This window comes from Schistocerca nitens, chromosome 3 (assembly GCF_023898315.1).
Source record: "Schistocerca nitens isolate TAMUIC-IGC-003100 chromosome 3, iqSchNite1.1, whole genome shotgun sequence".
NCBI lineage: Eukaryota > Metazoa > Arthropoda > Insecta > Orthoptera > Acrididae > Schistocerca > Schistocerca nitens.
In genome coordinates this window covers 787,424,478-787,447,662 of record NC_064616.1, presented here as the reverse complement: position 1 = coordinate 787,447,662, position 23,185 = coordinate 787,424,478, and the positions used below count along the sequence as shown (strand labels likewise).

General features: G+C 37.8%; 1 protein-coding gene across 1 annotated transcript in view; it reads left to right on the top strand.

The window, feature by feature from the left end:
• Positions 1–22,970, top strand: part of LOC126249427 (ras and EF-hand domain-containing protein-like) — a 335,116-nt gene extending 312,146 nt beyond the window's left edge. The window contains exons 8-12 of the mRNA XM_049951080.1: positions 6,221–6,348; positions 6,439–6,649; positions 8,593–8,664; positions 8,795–8,919; positions 22,887–22,970. Of these exons, the coding sequence (XP_049807037.1) occupies positions 6,221–6,348; positions 6,439–6,649; positions 8,593–8,664; positions 8,795–8,919; positions 22,887–22,892 (542 nt within the window). The 3' untranslated portion in view covers positions 22,893–22,970. The remainder of the gene's footprint in view (positions 1–6,220; positions 6,349–6,438; positions 6,650–8,592; positions 8,665–8,794; positions 8,920–22,886) is intronic.
• Positions 22,971–23,185: the final 215 nt, after the last annotated feature.

Here is a 23,185-nt window from a genome sequence, read left to right as displayed (position 1 = left end):
CATAGATTATTACATCAACTAATTCAAATAGCCATGATCTGTAATTTTGTGCCTGTTAAATTATAGGTTCTCCAGATCATTGCCTTGATAATCTGATTCATCAAATAGGAAGAAGACGAAAAGGAAAAAACAGATGATTAATGATAATGTGCCACACAAGCTTTCAAACCCATCTTTACTCAATGGTTCCTTTACTTGTTTAATTTTAGAAAGAATTTGTAATTTATGGAAATATAGCATGAAAATTCAAGGAATTCAGGAAGTTTACAAGCAAAAATGAATGAAAATTGTTTCTATCTCTTCTCACCATTAAATGAGCAAGGTGGCACAGTTGTTATGCACTGGATCAATATTTACTGTCAAAATTCGCATTCTGTCATCCAGATTTAAGTTTCCCATTGTTTCCTTAAATCTCTTGTGTCATGAAGGATATAAGGTTATGATTTAACATCCAATCAAAGATGAGGTTGCAAGAGATGGTGCACAGGCTTACTTAAAGTAAATGTCAGGATGGTTTCTCTAAAAAGGACAGGGGCATTAAACTCTAATATCCTATCTTCATTCATTTTTAGAAGGGATGTAGTTCTATGTCCCACACTAATTTAGGTATTCTATGATTTCCCTAAATCACTTCAGAGAAATATTGGAATGATGCCTCTAATAATACAATGTGAAATTGCCTTTTTTTACCATCCCTCTAACTGATCTAGTACTCTTTCTGTAAAGACCTTGAAATCATCATGACTTTTTTTTTTATTTCTGATGATACTAGAGCAAAAAGATTTTGAAGCAGTTCTTGTTCCTTTGCTGCAATTGAACTGCAGTTTGAAGTATTATTATTTTAGAAGTTGAGCTGCTGTTTCTGATAGATGAAATGCAGATTTCTATTGAAAAACCATAAAAACACGGATCAGAGTTCCTATTACAAAAGAATACAGAAATTAGTAATAGAAAATTGGATATACAGTAATGCATGATTACTCTAGCTCTGATATATACCAAATTTTCAGCAGCAGAATGGCTGACAGCACACTATTCTGTTGTTACAAATTGATTAACCCTGCATCATTAATATTATTAATAATTCTCCTGTTCTCTTTTTCTCTGCTCATGCCCCCACATACTTCCCTTCAACAACAACCTACTGGAGATTAACAAGTCTATGTATCTTGTGTACCCAGTTCTTAGATATAGACCTTTCACTTGAAGAACTTTGAATATTATTGAACAGGAAGCTTATGAGCCCTCATTTAATACATAGTCTTGCACTTAATACATAATCATTCTGTGTCAGTGTTACCTGCTCTCTTCTCCAAAATGTTGACACTGCCTGCCACCACATGAGTGCATCTATGGTCAAGAACATGCTGCAGTTTCCACCATAATTGAGTCTCATAGTTGAATTTGCATAATTATAATTCTTATTGGTTTTAGGCACTGTAAAAATCCTGTTTCCCATTCTGAAAAGAGATGATTTAACAAATTAAATGTAAAACTATAATAATCTGGGTGAAACCTTTCTACGACAAATACTTTGTGAGAAAATGCAGAGCTTTGGCAAAAGGGCATAATGACTCTTAGGAAGCACTTTATGCTTCTTTTCTGCTGTGTTTTGTTATAAACATGCAAATGGACATCGACAATATCCTTGGTTCATCCTCTAACCTCATTCAAAATGTGAACTTCTGCTGTATAACTGTGGTCAGGGAATCTCATTCAAATTCCCCCTTGCAGTTCCTCTCCCTAAATTATTGTTGGAGTAAGTGCTTAACTTTATGAAAAATGATACAAAACTCTTCTGGAAACAATTTATAAGATATATGTATCTATAATGCAAATGTACAATGTTTCCAATTGTGGTGCTACTGAAGAATACTGAACATTAAGATGGACAGACTGATAACTAATGAGGAGATATTGAATCAAATTGGGGAGGAAAGAAATCTGTGCCACAAATTAACTAAGAGGTAAGACAATTGATAAGACAATTTCTGAGGCATCAGTAAATAGTCAGTTTGGTTACAGAGGGAAGTGTGTGTGTTTGGGGAGGGGGGCGGGGCTTAAAAATATAAGGGGATATGGAGAGACCTAGACTTGAATACAGGAAACAGTTTGAAGTGGATGTATGTTGCAATAGTGCTGCAGAGATGAAGAAGCTTGCACAGGATATATTAACATAGAGAGCTGCAACAAACCAATATTTGCATTGAAAACAACATGTATCCATTCTGCAATGAATCATAGTTGTGGAACAGACCAAAATTAATATAGCACACCCCAACAACACAGCATATACTCTGCAAAAAGTCAATATTTATCACATTAACTCACCAAAATTAACCAGTTAATAGCAACTCAACATCTAAAATACTGTAATATTTTGGTATCATATTTCCTTCCATGAAACAGGAAACTATATTCACCTATGCTACTATTTTTCCAACATTTGGCATCTATCTCTACCTTCCTCCTTATTCATACATTTTGTAGAAAAAAACTTAAGTTCTAACAGCTTAAGGTTTCTGAAGATTTGTGATTCTGGTTGTATAGGAATTATTGAAGAAAATATAATAATTGACAGCCTGCATAGGTCTCCAAATGGAAATATAAATGTATTTTTGAACAGTTTGATTTTGTGGTTAAGAGATTTTTATGTTTAAACAAAGGTTGCTGTCTGTGGAGATTTTAATATTGAAATGGGAGATTCAACGCAACTAGACTCCAGAACATTTTTTTAATATTTTAAAACCTTGCATGAACAAGTGTCCTATTATAATTATGCATGTCTAGACAACATTATCATTAATTTACGCAGGAAGGAATGTGTGGCTAGTCTGGCCACCGGAGTATTTGCAGATTTTGTTTCATTGCTTTTAATACTTTATCGTAAGCAGCCAAATTATTCTGATTAATTTTGTGTGGCACAGATAAGAGGTCAGAGAGAGGAGAACAGTATGTTATTTATTGACAAATTAAATGACACAAATTGGGATTCTGTCTCAGAATTTCACAAAAGAAAACCTGTAGTTGTAAACAGTTTTGATAACTTTTTTAAAAAAAATTGTTAAGTCTTATGGTATTCAAGTTCCCAATTACTAAAAGTTAACTCCTCAGGTAAAAATAAAAATAAAAAAATTAACTGGTATACAAATGAAACGACAGATATCAGGGAGAACATACTCATACTGAATTGAATATACACTGAAGTGTCAAAGAAACTGGTATAAGCATACATATTCAAGTACAAACATATGTAAATAGGCAGAATACAGCACTGTGGTCAGCAACATCTACATAAGAAAAAAAGTGTGTGGCACGGTTAGATCAGTTACTGCTGCTACAATGGCAGGTTATCAAGGTTTAAGTGAGTTTGAACGTGGTGTTACAGTTGGTGCACAAGTGATGGGAGACATCATCTCTGAGGTAGTGATGATATTGGGAATTTCCCATATGACCATTTCATAAGTGTACTTGAATATCAGGAATCCAGTAAAACATCAGATCTCCAACATTGCTGTGGCTGGAAAAAGATCCTGTGAGAATGGGACCAATGATGACCATTCAACATGACAGAAGTTCAGCCCTTCTGCAAATTGCTGCAGATTTCTGTGTTGGGCCTTCAACAAGTGTCAGCGTGGGAACCATTCAATGAAACATTATCGATACAGGATTTTGGAGCCAAAGGCCCACTCATATACCCTTGATGTCTGCAAGACACAAAGCTTTACAACTTGCCTGGCCCGTCAATATCGGCATTGGACTGTTGATGGCTGGAAACATGTTGCCTGGTCAGATGAGTCTCATTTCAAATTGTATTAAGCAGATGGATGTGTACGGGTATGGAGACAACCTCATGAATCCATGGACCCTGCACGTCAGCAGGAGACAGTTCAGGCTGGTGGAGGCTCTGAAATGGTGTGGGGCATGTACAGTTGTGATATGGTACCCCTGATATGTCTAGATACAACTCTGGCTGGTGGTATGTATGTATACATCCTGTCTGATCACCTGCATTCATTCATATTCATTGTGCATTCCAGCAGACTTGGGCAATTCCAGCAGGACAATGCAACACTTCACATGCCCAGAATTGCTACAGAGTGGCTCCAGGAATGCTCTTCTGAGTTTAAACACTTCCGCTGGCCTCTGAACTCCCCAGGCATGAACATTATTGAGCATATCTGGGATGCCTTGCAATATGCTGTTCAGAAGAGATCTCAGTGCCCTCATACTCTTATGGATTTGTGGACAACCATGCAGGATTTGTGGTGTCAATTTCCTCCAGCACTACTTCAGACATTAGTCTAGTCCATGCCATGTTGTGTTGCAGCACTTCTGTATGCTCTTGGGGGCCCTACACGATATTAGGCAGGTGAACTAGTTTCTTTGGCTCTTCATTGTATATAATTGAGGATAATTGGTGGGCTCCACGATACTTCTAGATATAAAGGTATTGTATTACAAAACTAACTTCATAAAATCCAATAAACAGCATGTTAAAGGTACATAGAAGATGCTCCATATAAGTATAAGGCAGCACGAGAAGTTATTAGGCAAGATAATTTTTTCCAGCCAGGCATGTCAAACTCTGCTTGATCCAAGAGAATTGAATAACTACTTTGTCACATCTCTCAGAGAACTCAAAGACAAAATTAAGGCCATAGACACATCTGCAAGGGATTTGCTTGGTTGCCAGCTGTTTGAAGGGCCTTTGCTCCATGGGGATAAAATCATGCTGTATGACGTCTGTGAAACTGTTTCTGAATTATCTAACTCCAAAAGTATGGGCTTCCACTGAATGTCTGATTATGTCATTAAATGAACAGTTAACTTGATGACTAAGCCATTAAGTTTTATTTTGCCCAGGTAAAAATACCACTGCAGTTTTTCTGGAAATTTTTGATCAGACTTTAACAGATTACAAAAATAAGAAGATGGCATCACTCATATGGTCTTAGTAAGCATTCAACTGCATTCCTCTTAACATATGTTATATGATATGTATAACAAATTGGAGTATTATGGTGTACACATATCTACACTAGCAGAATTTGTTCGTACTAGAACACAACACAGGTAGTCTCAATTTGAAATAGGCAATCCCCCTTAGAAGGAATTGGTATGGTTGCTCCACAGGGGTGTGTCCTTGGCTCCCTCATTTCCTTTGTGGCTATAAGTGACCTGCCTCATTATGTATCACAGTTGTAGTCTGCTATGGTGATGATACAACTTCACTTATTTTGCATCACAGCATCCTAACTCTTGATAAGATTAAGCATTACATTGATCTGCAGTCAATAAACTTGTTTCTAATCCAGGCAAGACCCAGAAGTATAGAAAATAAATGTTTCAAACTCTTAGGAATACATACTGATGCCTGATTCAGTTGGGAAGACCATATCAACAAAGTCTGTAAAAAGATCTCATGAGTGTGCTATCTTGTGTGGAAACTGAGAGAGATTGTCTGTAATAATTATCCCTGTATGCCATATTTTACACTCTTTCAGTCACATATCTCATATGGTCTACTCATATAGGGACATTTTCCTCATATAGTAACATTTTAAAAGTTCAAAAATAATTGTCCATATAATATGGAATGCTGGTCTTATAGAGCACTGTTGCCATTTTTTTTTATCAGCCTTAGGATACTAACAGCTGTGGATCTATATGTCTGTGAGTCTGCACTCTTTGTCAGGGACAACATTAAACAACATGTTATCAGGGAAACAATCCACAAACATGACACTAGAAATAAGGTAAGCATTGACATTCCATTGCACAGGCTAGTAATAATAGGAAATTTCCATAAAGTGAATGCCCTAAAAATTTTTAACAAGTTACCTCTCATTACTCTATACCAGCCATTAAAAAAAAATCAGAATAAAATTATATGACTTTCTAACAAAATATCCATGTTACAATATAAAAGAGTTCTGTGATATGGACAATGTTGATATTAGTATGTAGCGTTATAGCTGCGAGTAAGATACTTAATTTGTACATGTAATTTGATCATTAATGTTAATACTTTGCTGGCAACTATAACTTGCTGTCAGCAAGAAAGCCAGTTCTGCTGAATGTAGTCAGCCACAAATAAATAATCTGAATGCAGAATCTGAATCTAATATTTAGTTTAACAAACTTAATACTGTAAAAATATTAATTCTACAGTTTTAATACCTACACGTTTTCTTTGCACATGAAAATTTTCCTCAAGCTTATGGAAGATCTGTAAAAATCACTACTGATATGGCTGGTAAAAAGTCACTTCAAGAAGAAATTTGTGAAGCCGTGAGGAAAGAGGGAAATGAGTCAGAAGACAGAAATGATTTTCACATTTCCAAGGTACAGTAACTGTTAAGCCTACACATTACCTTGAGATATACATGTATTATTTATACTTTACACTGCTTTCTTTCATAAAATATGTCACAGGAACATGACACCATTTACAACAAACAAGTGTTGTCTTCTGTGGTTAATGGAAGAACACCAAATACAAAGACCCTGTCCTCCTTAGAACCTGAGGGTCCAGTTGACAGAACTTTCAAAATAGTATTTGCTGGAGATGCAGCAGTTGGAAAGAGTAGCTTTATGTTTAGATTTTGTAAAGGTGTTTTCATTAACAATATGGGATCCACCCTTGGTTAGTATCTCCTTTCTCATCTAATTCTTTGATTAAAAATATTTTAGAGCTTTTAAGAAGATTAACTACTAAGTTATTTGAATTACAAAAATGCATATATCTGTGTTGTGATATATTCTAAAAAGTTCATTTGCTTTTACATGCTTGCAAAACATTTTGCCATGCGAAGATAATTAAGTAAGGAGAACAGTACAGGATAACAATCTAGAAAGGAAATTGCTTATAAATCACTCATGCAACCCACCCTAGAATATTGCTCAAGTGTGTCAGACCCAGGACCATTGCTAGGTGTTTTGCCACCCTAGGCAAGAACTGAAAAATGACACCTCCTCTTCTACCATTGGTCTCCCCAATAACCCCTCCCCCCCCCCCCCTCCCCCTGATGCCAACACCACCACCACCAATAACCAATGGTAAGACAAGGCAAATCTCATATTACACTTTTAATCATTAAACTGAAGTGACTAGATATCCTCATTTTCCATGCACAGTTCTTAATTTTCATGCTTTGTCCTCAATTCCTTTAAAACCAACTGAGGACAACAGGTGTCCTCAATGTCTTATTTTTTGTCCTCAATTTTTTAAATTTCCTGAAATAATTGAAATAGGAAGAATGTACTGAACATTTCAAACTAAAAGTCAACTGAATATACCAGTGCAACCAAATTTCCCATCAGTTACTTATGTCATTTAATTGCAAAAAAATGGATGAATAAAGTTGTGAATCTATTTTCTGGTGCAAATGAATTTTTCCCTGAATTTAGAAATTATGCTGTACTGACAGGATACATGCCAAAGCATCAAAGTAGGTCATCTGGATAATCATGGTATTTTTTCCTTTTCTGTTGTAATTGAGATATTTTCAGAATGAGGAATAAATCTCGTCCTTTTCAGCATCCATTGTCTTGCAATTAAACAAATGAAGGAAACCTTCTTTGCATTTTGTATTGAGTATTCTACAGCTTTTATTAGCCATCCTGGTGGCACAGTGGTTTAAGCCATTGGCTTCTGATCATTCACCCAAGATGTGTCCAAGTTCGAAACCCAGTGAAGCACGGATGTTGTACTTGTCCAACTGCAATGGAACTTTCTGTTCCTTGCAGTCAGTGGCCCTAAATTAGGGAAGAGTGACTGCTTATAGTCCACTGAGCTTCTCACAGTAGTTGTTAAACTCTAAGTCAAAACAAAAAAAATGCTTTTGTTAAGTGCATTTGTTTTCCATTAAACTGTTTCATCAAGCAAAGTTACTGGACTTGGAATACCCATTCTTCTGTGCAGTAAATTTTTGGCTTCAGACTTCTTTTGTCTTGTACAAAATTACAATGAATTTTTTGCTGTTAGATTTGAAATTAATTTTTCCTGCTCTTTGCTGCCTCTAAAATTTTCCTGCCTTAGGTGGCCACCTAGTCTTGCCTAGTGGTAGAAATGATCCTGTTGGGACCTGTTCCAAGTAGTAGTAGTAGTATATTGAAAGTATACATAGAGGGGTAGCATGAATGGTCACAGGTTTTTTTGATCTGGTGGAAGAGTGTCACAAAAATGCTGAAGAAACTGAACAAGCACTCTTGAATATAAATGTAAACTATCCTGAGAAAGCATACTCACAAAGTTTCAAGAATCAGTTTTAAATGATGATGCTAGGAACATACCCCAACCCCCTACATATTGCTTCCATAGGGATCATAAGAACAAGATGAGATTAATTACAGCATGCACAGAGGCATTTAAACAATCATTTTTCCCACACATCATACGTGAATGCAACAGGCAAAAATCCTAATAAATGGTACAGTGGGATGTACCCTCTGCCATATACTTCTCAGTGATTTGCAGTGTATGGATGTAGATGTAAATATAGATGTAGTTTATGACATTAGTTTGTTATATACCTTGAATTACAGAGCAAGCATTTTAGTGAAATTCTTACTATGCCCATTCTACAGGAGTTGACTTCCAAGTAAAAACCATCAAAATAGACAACAGAAATGTTGCATTGCAGCTATGGGATACTGCAGGTATGACAATAGCTGGAAAAAATTATTCTACATGATTGCTTACTTAGAGTTCATTATAGAGTTCATCATTAACTTAAGCATGAGTCATTATCATATTTCTTATATGGGTATATAATTTTCATTTTTACAGGACAAGAACGTTTCAGAGCTATGACAAAAGCATATTTTCGCCGTGCTGATGGAGTATTGTTACTTTATGATGTTACAAATGAAAGATCACTATTAAATGTTCGCCGTTGGATACAGAACATTGATGTATGTTTCCTTTCAAGCTTTGGGCATTGTACATCTTCTGCAAGAACTTAAAAGGCCTGTGATATTAATACCACATAACTGTGTTTGTTAACTTTCACTGAAGCCTAGTATACATTTTGATAACACATGACAGCTTGTTCTATTCCTTTCAGATATTCTCATCACCAGTAATATGAAGCTCTTGACTTTTATAAAAAATATAGCTTTTAAGTAACAACACTGTAGCTGCATAAATTAACAACTCCATGATTCTTCTAGTTATAAATGCATTATATTACTTAATATTTACTGTAATATATAATTCAATTTCTTCCAACAATTACAGTAAATTAATAAATACATAGACAGAAAATAGTGAAACTGATTTCCACATATACAATAATAAATAGGTTATAATATCAAACAATAACTACAAACATTACAGATTTGACTATAAAAACTGTGTGATATTGTTCAGCATAATTGTTTCTCAAAAACTTAGCATTATTTTAGGATTTTGTGCTTGTATTTAATCATAGTGGCTGAAAATTATGATAACTGCAAACTGAAACAGTCTCTATAAATGCTGGGTGTATCTTGTAATGCAATGGTCAGAATGTGTTTCTCAGACGTTTAGACTCATTTTGTTTTCTGTAATTCCTTGAAATCACTCCAGGATAATGCTAACATAATGTTTTAATCATAGTTGTGACTATATATAATGAGTGCAGACAAGAAAACAACACTACAACTATGATAGACAAGTCAGAACAATTTTATAACAATATTGAGCCTACAAACCAAGAAGCAACAAGACAAAAGCTGACACCAGTAATTATCAAAATAGTCTTTACAACTTCATGAGTTTTTCAGAAGAGGTTCAAATGGCTCTGAGCACTCACACAACACCCAGTTTTCAGAAGAGGAACTCCCACCCAATGCAAATACAGATTGGCATGAGGCACATTATAAGAAAATAACTGTTTGTTGTAATGATAAACAAATCTCATCCACTACTGCAGGTCAGCAAACAAACAACATGGACAAAATGACTCAGTGTGTACCTGTACAATCAAATATGCCATATGAGGGTGCACTTCAAAAAACTGTAGAGAAAGAAGATAAATATCCCAAGCATTTACAATGGTATCAGACAAATTAAAGTACCAGAGACAGAAAAAATCTGATAATAGGCACTGGTGATAAGCAAGGAGAAGAAAGGTCATGTTTCCATTTAGGAAAAGTGAAAAACAATACAATAACTGAAAATGTAAATAGATTTCTGAAGAAAATCTTTCTAGGTTATTGCAACTTTCAAGTATGTAAACTAGAAACTAAGGGCATAAATAATAGTTTCAAGATTGGTGTCAACTTCCATCTAAAGGGAAAGCTAATGGACATTAATATATGGCCCAGATGTTGCAATAAGATAGTTTTTTATTCCAAAAGTGAACCATTGGCCCAGTAAAATAGAGCCTGAATTTAAAAATTAGGACCACGGGTTATCATACAAAAAGGATATTAGAGATGACAGTACTGTACCTTTAGTTATAGCAATGTTCAAGAACCCAAGTGAAAATTTTATCATTCTTTGTAGAAGAAGTTTATCCAGGTTTTTTATGTATCTGTAACCACTGACTGAGTGATGCAGAAGGTGACTATTACAGATCTGTTTAATATTTGGATATGAATAAATGTGTGGTATTGAACTACTGTAACTCATAGTGTTGTGCCAGTGTATGCAAACAACAATTTTAGTGTATTTTCAAGATTAGTACAAACCTCGATTTTGAACTAATTGTAATAACAGCGTTAACAAATACTGATCATTGTTATCTCCATGTACCATTCACTAGATATTAACTTTGAGAACTTTATTGCACAGATGGAGAACTGTCTACCTTACCTTACACATCTTAAGTGTAAAATTGCATTGTGTGATGACTTCACCATACAACTAGGTGATGGTAGTACTAAAGAGAGGGTCTTAATGAGTTTAGTAAACAACTATGGGCCATTTGTAGCAAACCAACTCGCAATGAGGGGTGATGCCTGCCTAGACACAGTTATCACCAACCTCAATACTGAGGTCTTAAATCAGTGAATTGAATCAATGATAGCAGATCACTCTGCATTAGTAACTGTACTCAGTATGTAGAGTAAGAGTAAATTACAACCAAGCACAAGGCATTTAAGTATATATTCAGTAGAAGGATTATTAAAGAAGACTGACTAAATGACCTGCAACCAGCACTGTCTCTGGATGTCAGTTCCAAATCTTAAGGACAAAATTTGATGACATATTCTCAGTAATCTCCAAGAAGAATTCTGTATACAAATCACAAGGAAGTCAAAAACGTATTAAAGGGAAGATGTGGTATATATCTGAGCCAGGTGAATTAAAATGTGTTGTTGTCATAGTGTTCAGGGACTGGACGAAGACAGCTAAAGACCCAATTCAATGTGACTACTTGTGAGCCAAGAGAAATTACAGAAATAAAATGGAGAATGAAAAAAAGAAATACAATTGCAGGCTCTTAAGAAGACTCATAATTCACATAAAGCAACTTGGAATCTGGTAAATTTGCACAGGAAGAATACTACCTTTGCCTGAAATTCCTGTAGTCCTGCTGTCTTCAATCAGTGCTTTGGGAGGACAGTAAAAATACTGTAAGTGAAATTCCAGATTCATTATTAAATCTTACAGCTCTCATACAAAACATAAGCTGCTGCACAATTAAAAACTGGAATTAGGGGCACCTTAACGACATTGTAAGAATATTAAATTCATGTAATCATTCAGAGAGTGAAGATATGTGTGGCATATTCTGCACAATCCTCAAGGAAGTTATTCTGGACATTGATCAATCACTAGCCACAGTAATCAAAAAATGTTAACAGCAGCACTGGACTTAATAAAAATACAAAGCAGGAGTTTTCAGACAGAGAAAGTGTGGCACAGACACTCTGTGGCCTCATCACGGCATCTGACTGCATCTCCCACAAGATAACTCTTCATAAGCTAAATTGTTATGGCATTGGAGGCATTGTTCTGGCAACTCGTCAGTCTTATATTCAAAACTGAAGGTGGGTAGTATCAGTCCATGGAGCAATCTCCAAAGAACAAAAATTGAAGCATGGAGTACTACACAGATCCATCATGGGACTTCTGTTCCTTATTTATGTCAATGATACAGGCTGTAACAACCACAAGCTACAGTTTACTGGTGACACCACCCTTTTTGCCCAAGGAAAAACTTCTGCACAAGCTCTCATAGCAACAGATGTGCTCTCTGAAAACATTCAAGAGTGGCTTATAGAAAATAAAACAGGAATGAACCAAAAACACATTATCTTGTATGCAGCCTCAGCAATGTTGGATGCTATAATAATATGGAGGCTGTCAAACTGCTGGGCTTCATAACTGACAACAAACTATCAATAAATTAGCACACTGTGTGTGTGCTCCAAGTTATCCAATGTAATATACCTCCCGAGGAGACTAAATGGTGTATTAACTGACCAGTACTGTATAACAGTGTATTATTCACTATTTCATAGCCTGATTAATAATTTATGGTCTATTGTAATGGGGACACACTTCACGTTTCAAGGACATGGTAATGCTTGAAACAAAAGATGTTGGGACCATCACATCAAGCAAAGGGCTGGAGCACTGAAAGCCTATATTCGCCCAGTTAGGAATAATGACCATTTCCAACCAGTATGTGTTTTTATGCCTCATCAGTGTAATAGAAAAGCAAGAGGCTTTTAGGATGATGACACCCTCAACAAGAGGAACATTGGAAAATCAAGCTGTCATCTTTCTGGAACACAAGATAGTTTTACAATGATTGCTCTAAAATATTAAACATACTGCCTCAAGAAGTGAAATGTGTAGCACCAGGACCATTCAAAAGGAAAATTGCACATAACATGAACAGCACTCCTTATACTCTATCCAAGAATGTTTCAAGAGTGACATAGTGATTGCACAAAATAATATGTCTTCATCTGTTACCATATTAGCCACCATATAAGACACATTATTTTTCCTTTGAGAATAGGCCCAAAAACTGGATGTGTCTTATACATTGACAGTTAAGGTAGGTATCTATAAGCTCCAGTTGTTCTAAATTTCTATGTATCCACTTGAAGCAGTTCATTGTTAGCTTCCTTGTAAATTTTGAGCATTCCTGTTGTATGGAGATCAGTGGATGCACAAGTGCCAACTTTAACAGTTTTTATGTTGTTTGTTCAAGCTTCAATTATTGTTGTGTTTAATGTGGAGATCAACTTATGCCACACCTATATTGTGGTTTTATTTACAAATTATGTTTGAAAAATGGCATTGGTATACTATTGCATTTAAGCTGCAAGTGATTGCTTATGCTAAAGAGCATCAAAACAAGGCTGCAGAAAGGCATTCTGCACCACCGCCAACTGAACAAATAATAAGAACTTGGTGGAATCAGGAAGATGTTTTAAAGTAAGCACCTCACAGTAAACATAATCTGAGAAGTAGAATGGTTAAGTGTCCAAACTTGAAGCAGAATTCAATACTTGGATTTTTTAGAGAACAGACAAGTGGGAATTTTAGTTTTTATGAAAATGATTACTCATCCAGCAAAATCAGTATTCACTGACAAAAGGATCACTATCATGGTGTTCAAGACTTATGAAGATGTATCAGCTTTGTATGCATACCAAGACAAAAATGTCACATAAGATGCCAGCCAAGTACAAATAACAAATTGTTGAATTTCATCAATTTCTCATTAATGCAGGGAAAATAGAAAAATTTAAACTTTTGCAAATTTGATACATGGATGAGACTCTGCTAATTTTTGATGTGTCTTCTAACAGAGCTGTGGAGTTTAAGGGCACAAAAAGCTTAATGATTAAACTTCAGGGCACAAACTATTCATTACACAATCATTTTATCCTGTTGCACTGATGGGACAAAACTTCCACCACTTTTCATTTTTAAAAGAAACCACTGAAAGGAGTTTATGTCCATGTGCACAATAAAGGCTGGATGCTTGGAGGAAGAATGAGGTGAATAGATAAAATTTGCTCTGGGTGATCTGTAGGCCTACTGAAGAAGCCTGTCCTGTTAGTATGGGATCAGTTTTGTTCTCAAGAACAGTAGATGTTGAAAATATACTGAATGAATTTAAGACTTAGTTAGCTGTAATCCAGGAGGGCTAACTAGTTTACTATCATTGAATGTATATATCAACATATCATTTAAGCAACTTACGAAGGAGGGTGGGACAAATGGATGCAAGCTACAGATTTTGAAACAACACCATCAGGAAGGAGGGAGATACCTAGAATTTCTCAAGTTTGTGAGTCAGTCAAAGCCTCATGGGACTCTATAAAAACTGAAACAGTGTTTAAATCACTTAAGAAGTGGGGACTCAGTAATGCACCGGATGGTACAAAGGATAATTTATTGTATGGGGATTCAGATTCTGACATGATGACTTCAAGTATTTCTCCCTTGATCTCTGAGAATGAATTTTGCAGATTTGAGGATGGAAATTAAAAGGTGAGCACTTTTTCCCACTCAAATTACCTAGGTATTTGATGATGTAAATGCACTTGCACATTATACTTGTTTTGCAATAGATGTATTAAGTGAGAAATTTGTTCATTAAAAATGTCTTAAAAAGTGGGGTGCATCTTTTATGCCAGTGCATCTTATAAGATATATGGTATACATGTCCTAATTGTGAACAATTTCCTTCATATGTTATATGAGAATTGTAAACAACTCAAATGTATGTATGTGATTTTGATGCAGTCTATCCATTCATGATGAACAACGAACACAGATATAGTAATAAAGTAAACATATGACAACCAGTTTCCTCAGTTCATGTTGACATCTGGTGTTGGTACAACTCATATTTTTCACTTTACTTCTTAAAACTTTTAAACATGTTCAGCTCCCCCCCCCCCTCTCTCTCTCTCTCTCTCTCTCTCTCTCTCTCTCTCTCTCACACACACACACACACTTTCATAAGCTCATAATGTGATCAGCTATGATGATCAATTAAAATGGGACACATTAAGTTCACATTTGCAACATACTCATCAGGAAAACATGATCTTAGTATTTTTTTTTATACTTTGTTTAAATCATTTATGACAATTTCACTTTCCAGTAATCTTAAATTCATGATGACACAATTTTTTTAGTGGAGAAAGGCTGGCTTTAAAACAGCATCACAAACTCGTTCAGTTTGTGACCTATCAACAATGTCATGTTATTATGTTGCCTTGCCAACTGATAATAAGTTTGTTGTTTTTTTCTAGACTACAAATATCAAATTTCAATAGCAAGCTGAATACATTCATTGTTTTGAGACACTTTAATATTTTTATTACACTGAAATTACAAGATTAATAATACAATATCATGTTGCCTCATTTTAAACATGATTGATCAAAAACAGTGAAGATCATCCTGGAGCTGTATTGAGTCTGTGATGTCCTTTGCTGCATATTTACAGTAGCACTTTTTTTTCCTAGGATGGAAAGGTGTCTAATGAAACTTATGAGGTCTCTTCATTAATAGAAGTCCTTTACATAGGTTTTACGTTAAAAAATAGGTGTTCATTGTGATGTCTCATTTAATGAAACAACTTTATTAACAAAACATATAGTTGTTCGTACAGTCAACTACCATACACTCAAAACTGTCAAAACAATTGTACTATGGGCCTCTAAAATGCAAATGAAACATCTGGCACCACCATTCAGTTGAAGAGAGAATCCCATTTTGTTGGCGAAATTGCTGAAATTCCAAGTAGGAAAGCTGCAGGCCATTATCCATAATGATAGTTTGTAGCAAGCCTTCTAAACACTAGTTGGAAGTGAGTGCTTTGATAGTGCTAGTGCTAGTTGTTTAATTCACTGGAATGGCAAACAGATACCTACTGTGGGCATTGACAATAATTAGCTATCTGGTGTTCCAGAAAGGATGAGCAAAATCAACATGGATGGATTGCCATGGACCACCAGCTAGAGGCCAATTGAAAAATTCTTGATATGGCACTGCCTTGTTGTGCGCACACATGTGATAGTGAGGAGTCATCAGTTCACTCTGCTTATCAAGACCAGGCCACATATGGTGCTGGCACATTAGCTGCTGGTTCTAACGATTCCCCAATGTACTCTACGTAAAATTTTCAAAACATTCTGTTTAAAAAATGTGGGAATCATGAATTGCATTTGTTCATTAGGAGTATGCAGTAAAATTACCATATTCTTAAGAGACAGGCTGTTGCAATGAGCATGGTATTTATGTACTACTGCATCTGAAATTGATTTTGGGTTATGAGGTGAACCCATCTGAATGTAGTACTTGAACAATCATATTGATTGATCCTGTTCAGTAGCTTGTGCAATCTGCCAACAATCAATGGAAAATCTTGGAGTGCTCATCAAACAGATTGATGAATTTGAAGACAAGAAGCTTCTGATGCATTGGATTCTGGGTCAGTTCCCATAGGGAGGGAACACAGAGTGTCTCTCTTTGCATTTTGTGCCATAAGGCTATAAATAATTTTATACTGTTAGTTGGAAAGAAGTCGTTGCCATCACTGCAGCTTCTGTGCTGTCCAATCAGGCATATCTTTCATTGTATTAAAAAGGGCTGTCAGCAGCTTTTGATCAGCCATGAGAAAAATTTTTTGACCATTTAAATATTGATGAAATTTCATGAAGCCATGCATAATGCTGAAGGCTTCCTGTCCCACCTGACTGTAGCTGACTTGGACCTTGTTCAACATCTTGGATGCAAATGCTGTGAGGCGTTCAGTGTTTCAAACCTCGTGAGATAAAAATCCCCTATTCCATGTGATAATGCATCAACAGCAAGCACTATTGGTTTCTACAGATCATAAAAAATAAGACGTGGATGACTAATTAATGCATTTTATGACCTATAAAATGACTTTGAACATTCTCCAGTCCATTGGAAAGGAATGTTCTTATGCTGGAGGCGATGTAAAGGAACAACAATTTGTACTGCATTCAGAATGAATTTAATGTAATAAGTAAGTTTCTCAAGAACTACCTCTAGTTTTCATACATTCTTAGGAAGCATAAATCTCCAGAAGGCCTCTAAATGCTTAGTTGAGGGACAGGCACCATGGGCATCAATGAGATGTCACAAATATTCAATTTCAGTATTGAAAAATGAACATTTCTGTAGATTACACTTGAGTCCTCCATCAGTCACAACTTGGAAAAGAGATTCTAAATTTTTAGATGCTATTCCAGTGTTTGTCCAGGCACAATGATGTCATCAAAATAATTTGAACTGGATGAAACTTTTGATCTTCCTTGTTCATAGAAGCATTGAAACAACGCATGAGTAGTCTCACTTCTGTAGGGAAGACACTGGTATTTATACAAGCCAACATATTTACTGACAAGAGGAAGTTGCTGGTAAGTAGTAGCCACATCAAGTTTGGAAAACAATTGTCCATCTGCTAGGTGATCCATAAGCTCCTCAATACATGGAAGTGGGAAAGAATTAATAACTGAGCACTAACTTTTGCTTTAAAGTCTACACAAGGTCTGATTTTTCCATTCAATTTTCTAGTAATAACTAGCAGATATTCCCATTGACTTGCAGAAATGTGTTTCAAAACAATCATTTGTATCAATCTATTGAGTTCAGAAGCAACTTCGTCACATGTGGCTAGAGGTGCTGGGTGTGTGCAAGAGCAGTTTGGTTGAACATTGTCAAATATAATGTGCACTTGAAAATTCTTTGTCTCTTTCAATGTGCCATCAAAATATGTCCATATTTTTCACATGTTTGTAGAATGTTTGCATGGGAAACTTGAGTATTGATAGCATGCACATTGTCTTCAATATCTAATCCAAGCAAATTAAATGCACCCATGCCAAAAATATTGGGACTAAGCATGATTTGACTACCATGAGTGGCAATAATGTTGTAATATTTTTAGATTTTGCTTGCAAAGTGCCCATCCCAAGAACAGAGATACTTTCAGCCTTGTAGACCATGAACTGCAGACATGATTTATGTAGCTTAGGGTGCTCCAATTGCTTATATGTAGTCTGATTAATTAATGTGACTGTGTGACAGAAGCATCAATGTCTAACTGAAACAGTACAGTTTGATTGAAAATCTATAAAGAGAGGAACAGTTTACAGTTTTTCCTCTGAATGTGATATTCAGGTCTGACTTTCAGAAGCCTATGTCTGCCAGATTTGTGAAAGACTGAGCATTTTGCTGATTTCCTGTTTGATGAGAGATGATGTGAGTGAGTCTGTAGCTTTGTGAGTCTTACACTTGTTTATGGTTACTGTGAGTATTACCAGGAGGAGCAGGTGTGGAATGGAATGTGAGATCATCCAATTTCACAATTTTAGATTTGTGTAGAACAGAGCTGACTTTGTGATTTCTTTGCTGGCACATTTGTTGTATGTGTCCCAATTTATGGTTGTGTTGGCAGTCTGCGTGATTGAAGAAGCAGTGGTCATGGTCATTTGTTACACAGCACAAGACTTTGGAGCATGAGAACTTGCAGGAAACTAACTGGGTGCCACATGTATTGTGTTCGCCATGGCTTCTGGCTGTTTTCAGTATGATCCATGTGGGTCTGTGCCCATTTAAAACTGTCTATGGCCAACAATGAAGCAACAGGCATGGTATAGACTATTTCCACAAGGTCTTGCACTTCCTGAGATTTGACCATTTTTCATGAGACCAGGATTGCAATACTGTAAAATCTCTGTCCATATATTACTGTCAGCCAGGTTCTGAATAATTACAACATGACCCATTTCATCTTGAAATGAAGCTCCAGAATTGTAGTTCAATTTACAATTCCTCATCATGCCTTTGAGTTCAGTGGTCCATTCCTTGTAGGTGTAATTAATTTGATGGCACATACAAAAATATTTAAAGTAAGCAGGAGCAACATGAATCTCTACATCAAAAAATTTGTCAGCCTTCCTAATGACTTTCTCATAGGGGAGGGTTTGGGGCTCTGACTGGGGAAATAATTTTTGGCACAAACAGAAAACGTACACACTTACTCATGAAAAAAAGAAAAAAACATTGAGAGTCACCTGAGATTTTGTTGGCTACAAAATGCTGCACCATCTGCATTTTGTATTCCATCTAGTTCTCCTGTTTTGCATCAAAGGAATGGAGTGGAGAAGGCAGTACCTGGCCAAAAGAATTCTGTACTTCAGTCATTGCTGGTTGCTGGGCTTGCTGGTAGTCTGGCAATGCTTGATCATAACATTTGTATTTATTGGCTCTGATAACTACACTCCTGGAAATGGAAAAAAGAACACATTGACACCGGTGTGTCAGACCCACCATACTTGCTCCGGACACTGCGAGGGGGCTGTACAAGCAATGATCACACGCACGGCACAGCGGACACACCAGGAACCGCGGTGTTGGCCGTCGAATGGCGCTAGCTGCACAGCATTTGTGCACCGCCGCCGTCAGTGTCAGCCAGTTTGCCGTGGCATACGGAGCTCCATCGCAGTCTTTAACACTGGTAGCATGCCGCGACAGCGTGGACGTGAACCGTATGTGCAGTTGACGGACTTTGAGCGAGGGCGTATAGTGGGCATGCGGGAGGCCGGGTGGACGTACCGCCGAATTGCTCAACACGTGGGGCGTGAGGTCTCCACAGTACATCGATATTGTCGCCAGTGGTCGGCGGAAGGTGCACGTGCCCGTCGACCTGGGACCGGACCGCAGCGACACACGGATGCACGCCAAGACCATAGGATCCTACGCAGTGCCGTAGGGGACCGCACCGCCACTTCCCAGCAAATTAGGGACACTGTTGCTCCTGGGGTATCAACGAGGACCATTCGCAACCGTCTCCATGAAGCTGGGCTACGGTCCCGCACACCGTTAGGACATCTTCCGCTCACGCCCCAACATCGTGCAGCCCGTCTCCAGTGGAGGGACGAATGGAGACGTGTCGTCTTCAGCGATGAGAGTCTCTTCTGCCTTGGTGCCAATGATGGTCGTATGCGTGTTTGGCGCCGTGCAGGTGAGCGCCACAATCAGGACTGCATACGACCGAGGCACACAGGGCCAACACCCGGCATCATGGTGTGGGGAGCGATCTCCTACACTGGCCGTACACCACTGGTGATCGTCGAGGGGACACTGAATAGTGCACGGTACATCCAAACCGTCATCGAACCCATCGTTCTACCATTCCTAGACCGGCAAGGGAACTTGCTGTTCCAACAGGACAATGCACGTCCGCATGTATCCCGTGCCACCCAACGTGCTCTAGAAGGTGTAAGTCAACTACCCTGGCCAGCAAGATCTCCGGATCTGTCCCCCATTGAGCATGTTTGGGACTGGATGAAGCGTCGTCTCACGCGGTCTGCACGTCCAGCACGAACGCTGGTCCAACTGAGGCGCCAGGTGGAAATGGCATGGCAAGCCGTTCCACAGGACTACATCCAGCATCTCTACGATCGTCTCCATGGGAGAATAGCAGCCTGCATTGCTGCGAAAGGTGGATATACACTGTACTAGTGCCGACATTGTGCATGCTCTGTTGCCTGTGTCTATGTGCCTGTGGTTCTGTCAGTGTGATCATGTGATGTATCTGACCTCAGGAATGTGTCAATAAAGTTTCCCCTTCCTGGGACAATGAATTCACGGTGTTCTTATTTCAATTTCCAGGAGTGTATGTGCAGTGAGTGATGGCTCTTCCATGGTTACCATTTCATGCAAAAACTAAAAATACTCCAATATAAACTAAATATAATGCCAGGAAGTTCAATTATTTCACTGACTATTGGTGGAAGAGAACAATTTTTGGGTAATTAGATGTCATTTGGAGTTGCCAGCGATTTTTTTCAAATTCCATGGATCCACTCTAATCTCATCCTCATCCCCAGAAATCTATGTTGTGTCCACAGTTGGGAAGAAGTGGTCTGATCAATTAAGGGCATGTCCGCCCCCGGCAGCTGAGTGGTCAGCGCGACAGACTGTCACTCTTAAGGGCCCAGGTTCGATTCCCGGCTGGGCCGGAAATTTTCTCCACTCAGGGACTGGGTGTTGTGTTGTCCTAATCATCATCATTTCATCCCCATCGACACGTAAGTGGCCAAAGTGGCATCAAATTGAAAGACTTGCACCAGGCAAGCAGTCTACCCGACGGGAGGCTCTCATGACACGCCATTATTATAATTAAGGGCATTCCAAATATTTATTAAATGGCTAAAACATGAGCATATTTATTGACATTATGAACAAAATAATTGAAAATATAAGTAAATTAATGTCTCTTGTTTCTCTGTTTCACACTGTGTCTCTCCAATCAATCTCTGAATTGTCTGCACAATAATGTGGATCACTGGCTAACAGTTCCTATCACTGAATGTCAATAATGTCACACTAGTTTTTAGTTGGTATCTCACTGCAAGTCTTCCAAGATCTGGAGCAAATCTCAGGATGCAGCATATTAAAGATGAACACAGGCAGTTACGTTTGCGTGCTGTTAGTTGAAGCAAAGACTGTGTCATCTGGTCATGTCCGCAGCATCACCCATTGGAAGATGGTGAAACTGGAGAGAGCAAGGTTCAAGATGGTGCACTGGCAGCCTGTTTAAATGTATTGTCTTCTGCATCAATGTGAGCAGTGTGTGGCACATTTGTATGTCTTTGACAAAGACATTGTCAATACTGAACTATTGTGCACCAGTCACATCATATGCAACTCATATCTACGTAGGACATGCAAGAACAAGTAATGGACTCCCTGCATATTTTGTGTCATCCTGCACCATTGATTGGAGACTAACAAGAGTCAGACTAGGGAATTACCATCCCATGCAAATGCTGCCACTAACACATCACAAACAGCTGTATTTGATGTGGAGCATGACCAGGCGGCAAAGAGTGCTCATGAATGATGTTGAACAGTGTTCATTGTTGAATACAGTGAATTTCACAATTAGTAGTGAAAACTGACAGGGGTGAAAGCGTATGAGGAAGAAGGTGGCAGGAGGAAGGAGAAGGGTGCCAAATAATAAGTTGCTTGTGTGGAAAAATGTTCTCAAACTGGCCCTGATGGTTGTGATCTAGGGAGAGGTCCCACTTCCAATATTCTGGAGAAGCACAGTGACGATAGTCCTGATATTGTGGTCTGGGGTCCTATCAGGTGTGACTTCACGTCATGGCTCATAATGACTGAGGGAACTCTGATAGCAAAACGGTATGTTAGAGACATCCTGCATCCTCATATGTTACATCTCATGCAATTGTGGTGCCATTTTTCAACAGAACAATGCTTGCCCACACATGGCACATTTCTCTATGAACTGTCTGCATGATGTTGAGGTACCTCCATGGCCAACAAAATCCCCAGATTTGTTCCTGATAGAACATGTCTGGGACCAACCTGGACATCAATTCTGTGCCATTGCGAGTGTCCAGGAAATCAAGGACCATTTACAACAGCCCTCAGGAGAGAATACAATGGCCTTATGACAGCCTTCCCAAACGAATTGGTACATGTATTCAGACTAGAGAGGGTGTAATATCATACAAATAAGTGGACTCACACTACGAAAGTTCTTTGTCAGTTTGACTTGATTTTGTAATCACTGAAATAAAAAGCCATACACTCTTAAACTGTGAAATTTCATTCTGTTTCCTCCTCATTTGCTGGGTGCTTCACTTTTTTTGGTCAGGATATGTATCAAGGGCTACTGGTTTCTCTCTGAACACATGTAGTAGTAGTAGTTGTTGTTGTTGTGGTTGTGGTTGTGGTGGTGGTGGTGGTGGTGGTGGTGGTAGTAGTAGTAGTAGTAGTAGTAGTAGTAGTAGTAGTTTTACTGATCTGTAGATCACATTTACAAAGATATGGGACAAGTTTTTGTATTGTATTTTAATAACAACAAAAATACAGTCATTCATATCTACAGACATTTACATTCTTACAGGACTAGTATGACAAGGATGGGACAGGTAGTCAGCCATGGCATTATAAAAGGACCCATTTGCCTGAAATAGGCAAAATGACAGGGAAATGACAGAAAACCTAAATCAGAATGGCTGGATGAAGACTGGAGCCTCCACCCTCCTGAATGCAAGGCCACTCTGTTGAAAACAGTGCTACCACCTCATTTGGTTTATCCTTAGTGTACAATACTGTTTTACAAACAAGTTATTAAATAATGTAAATGCCTAATGGTGCAATGTTCATTCATTTCTCACTCCCAGTCACTGCACACACTGTACA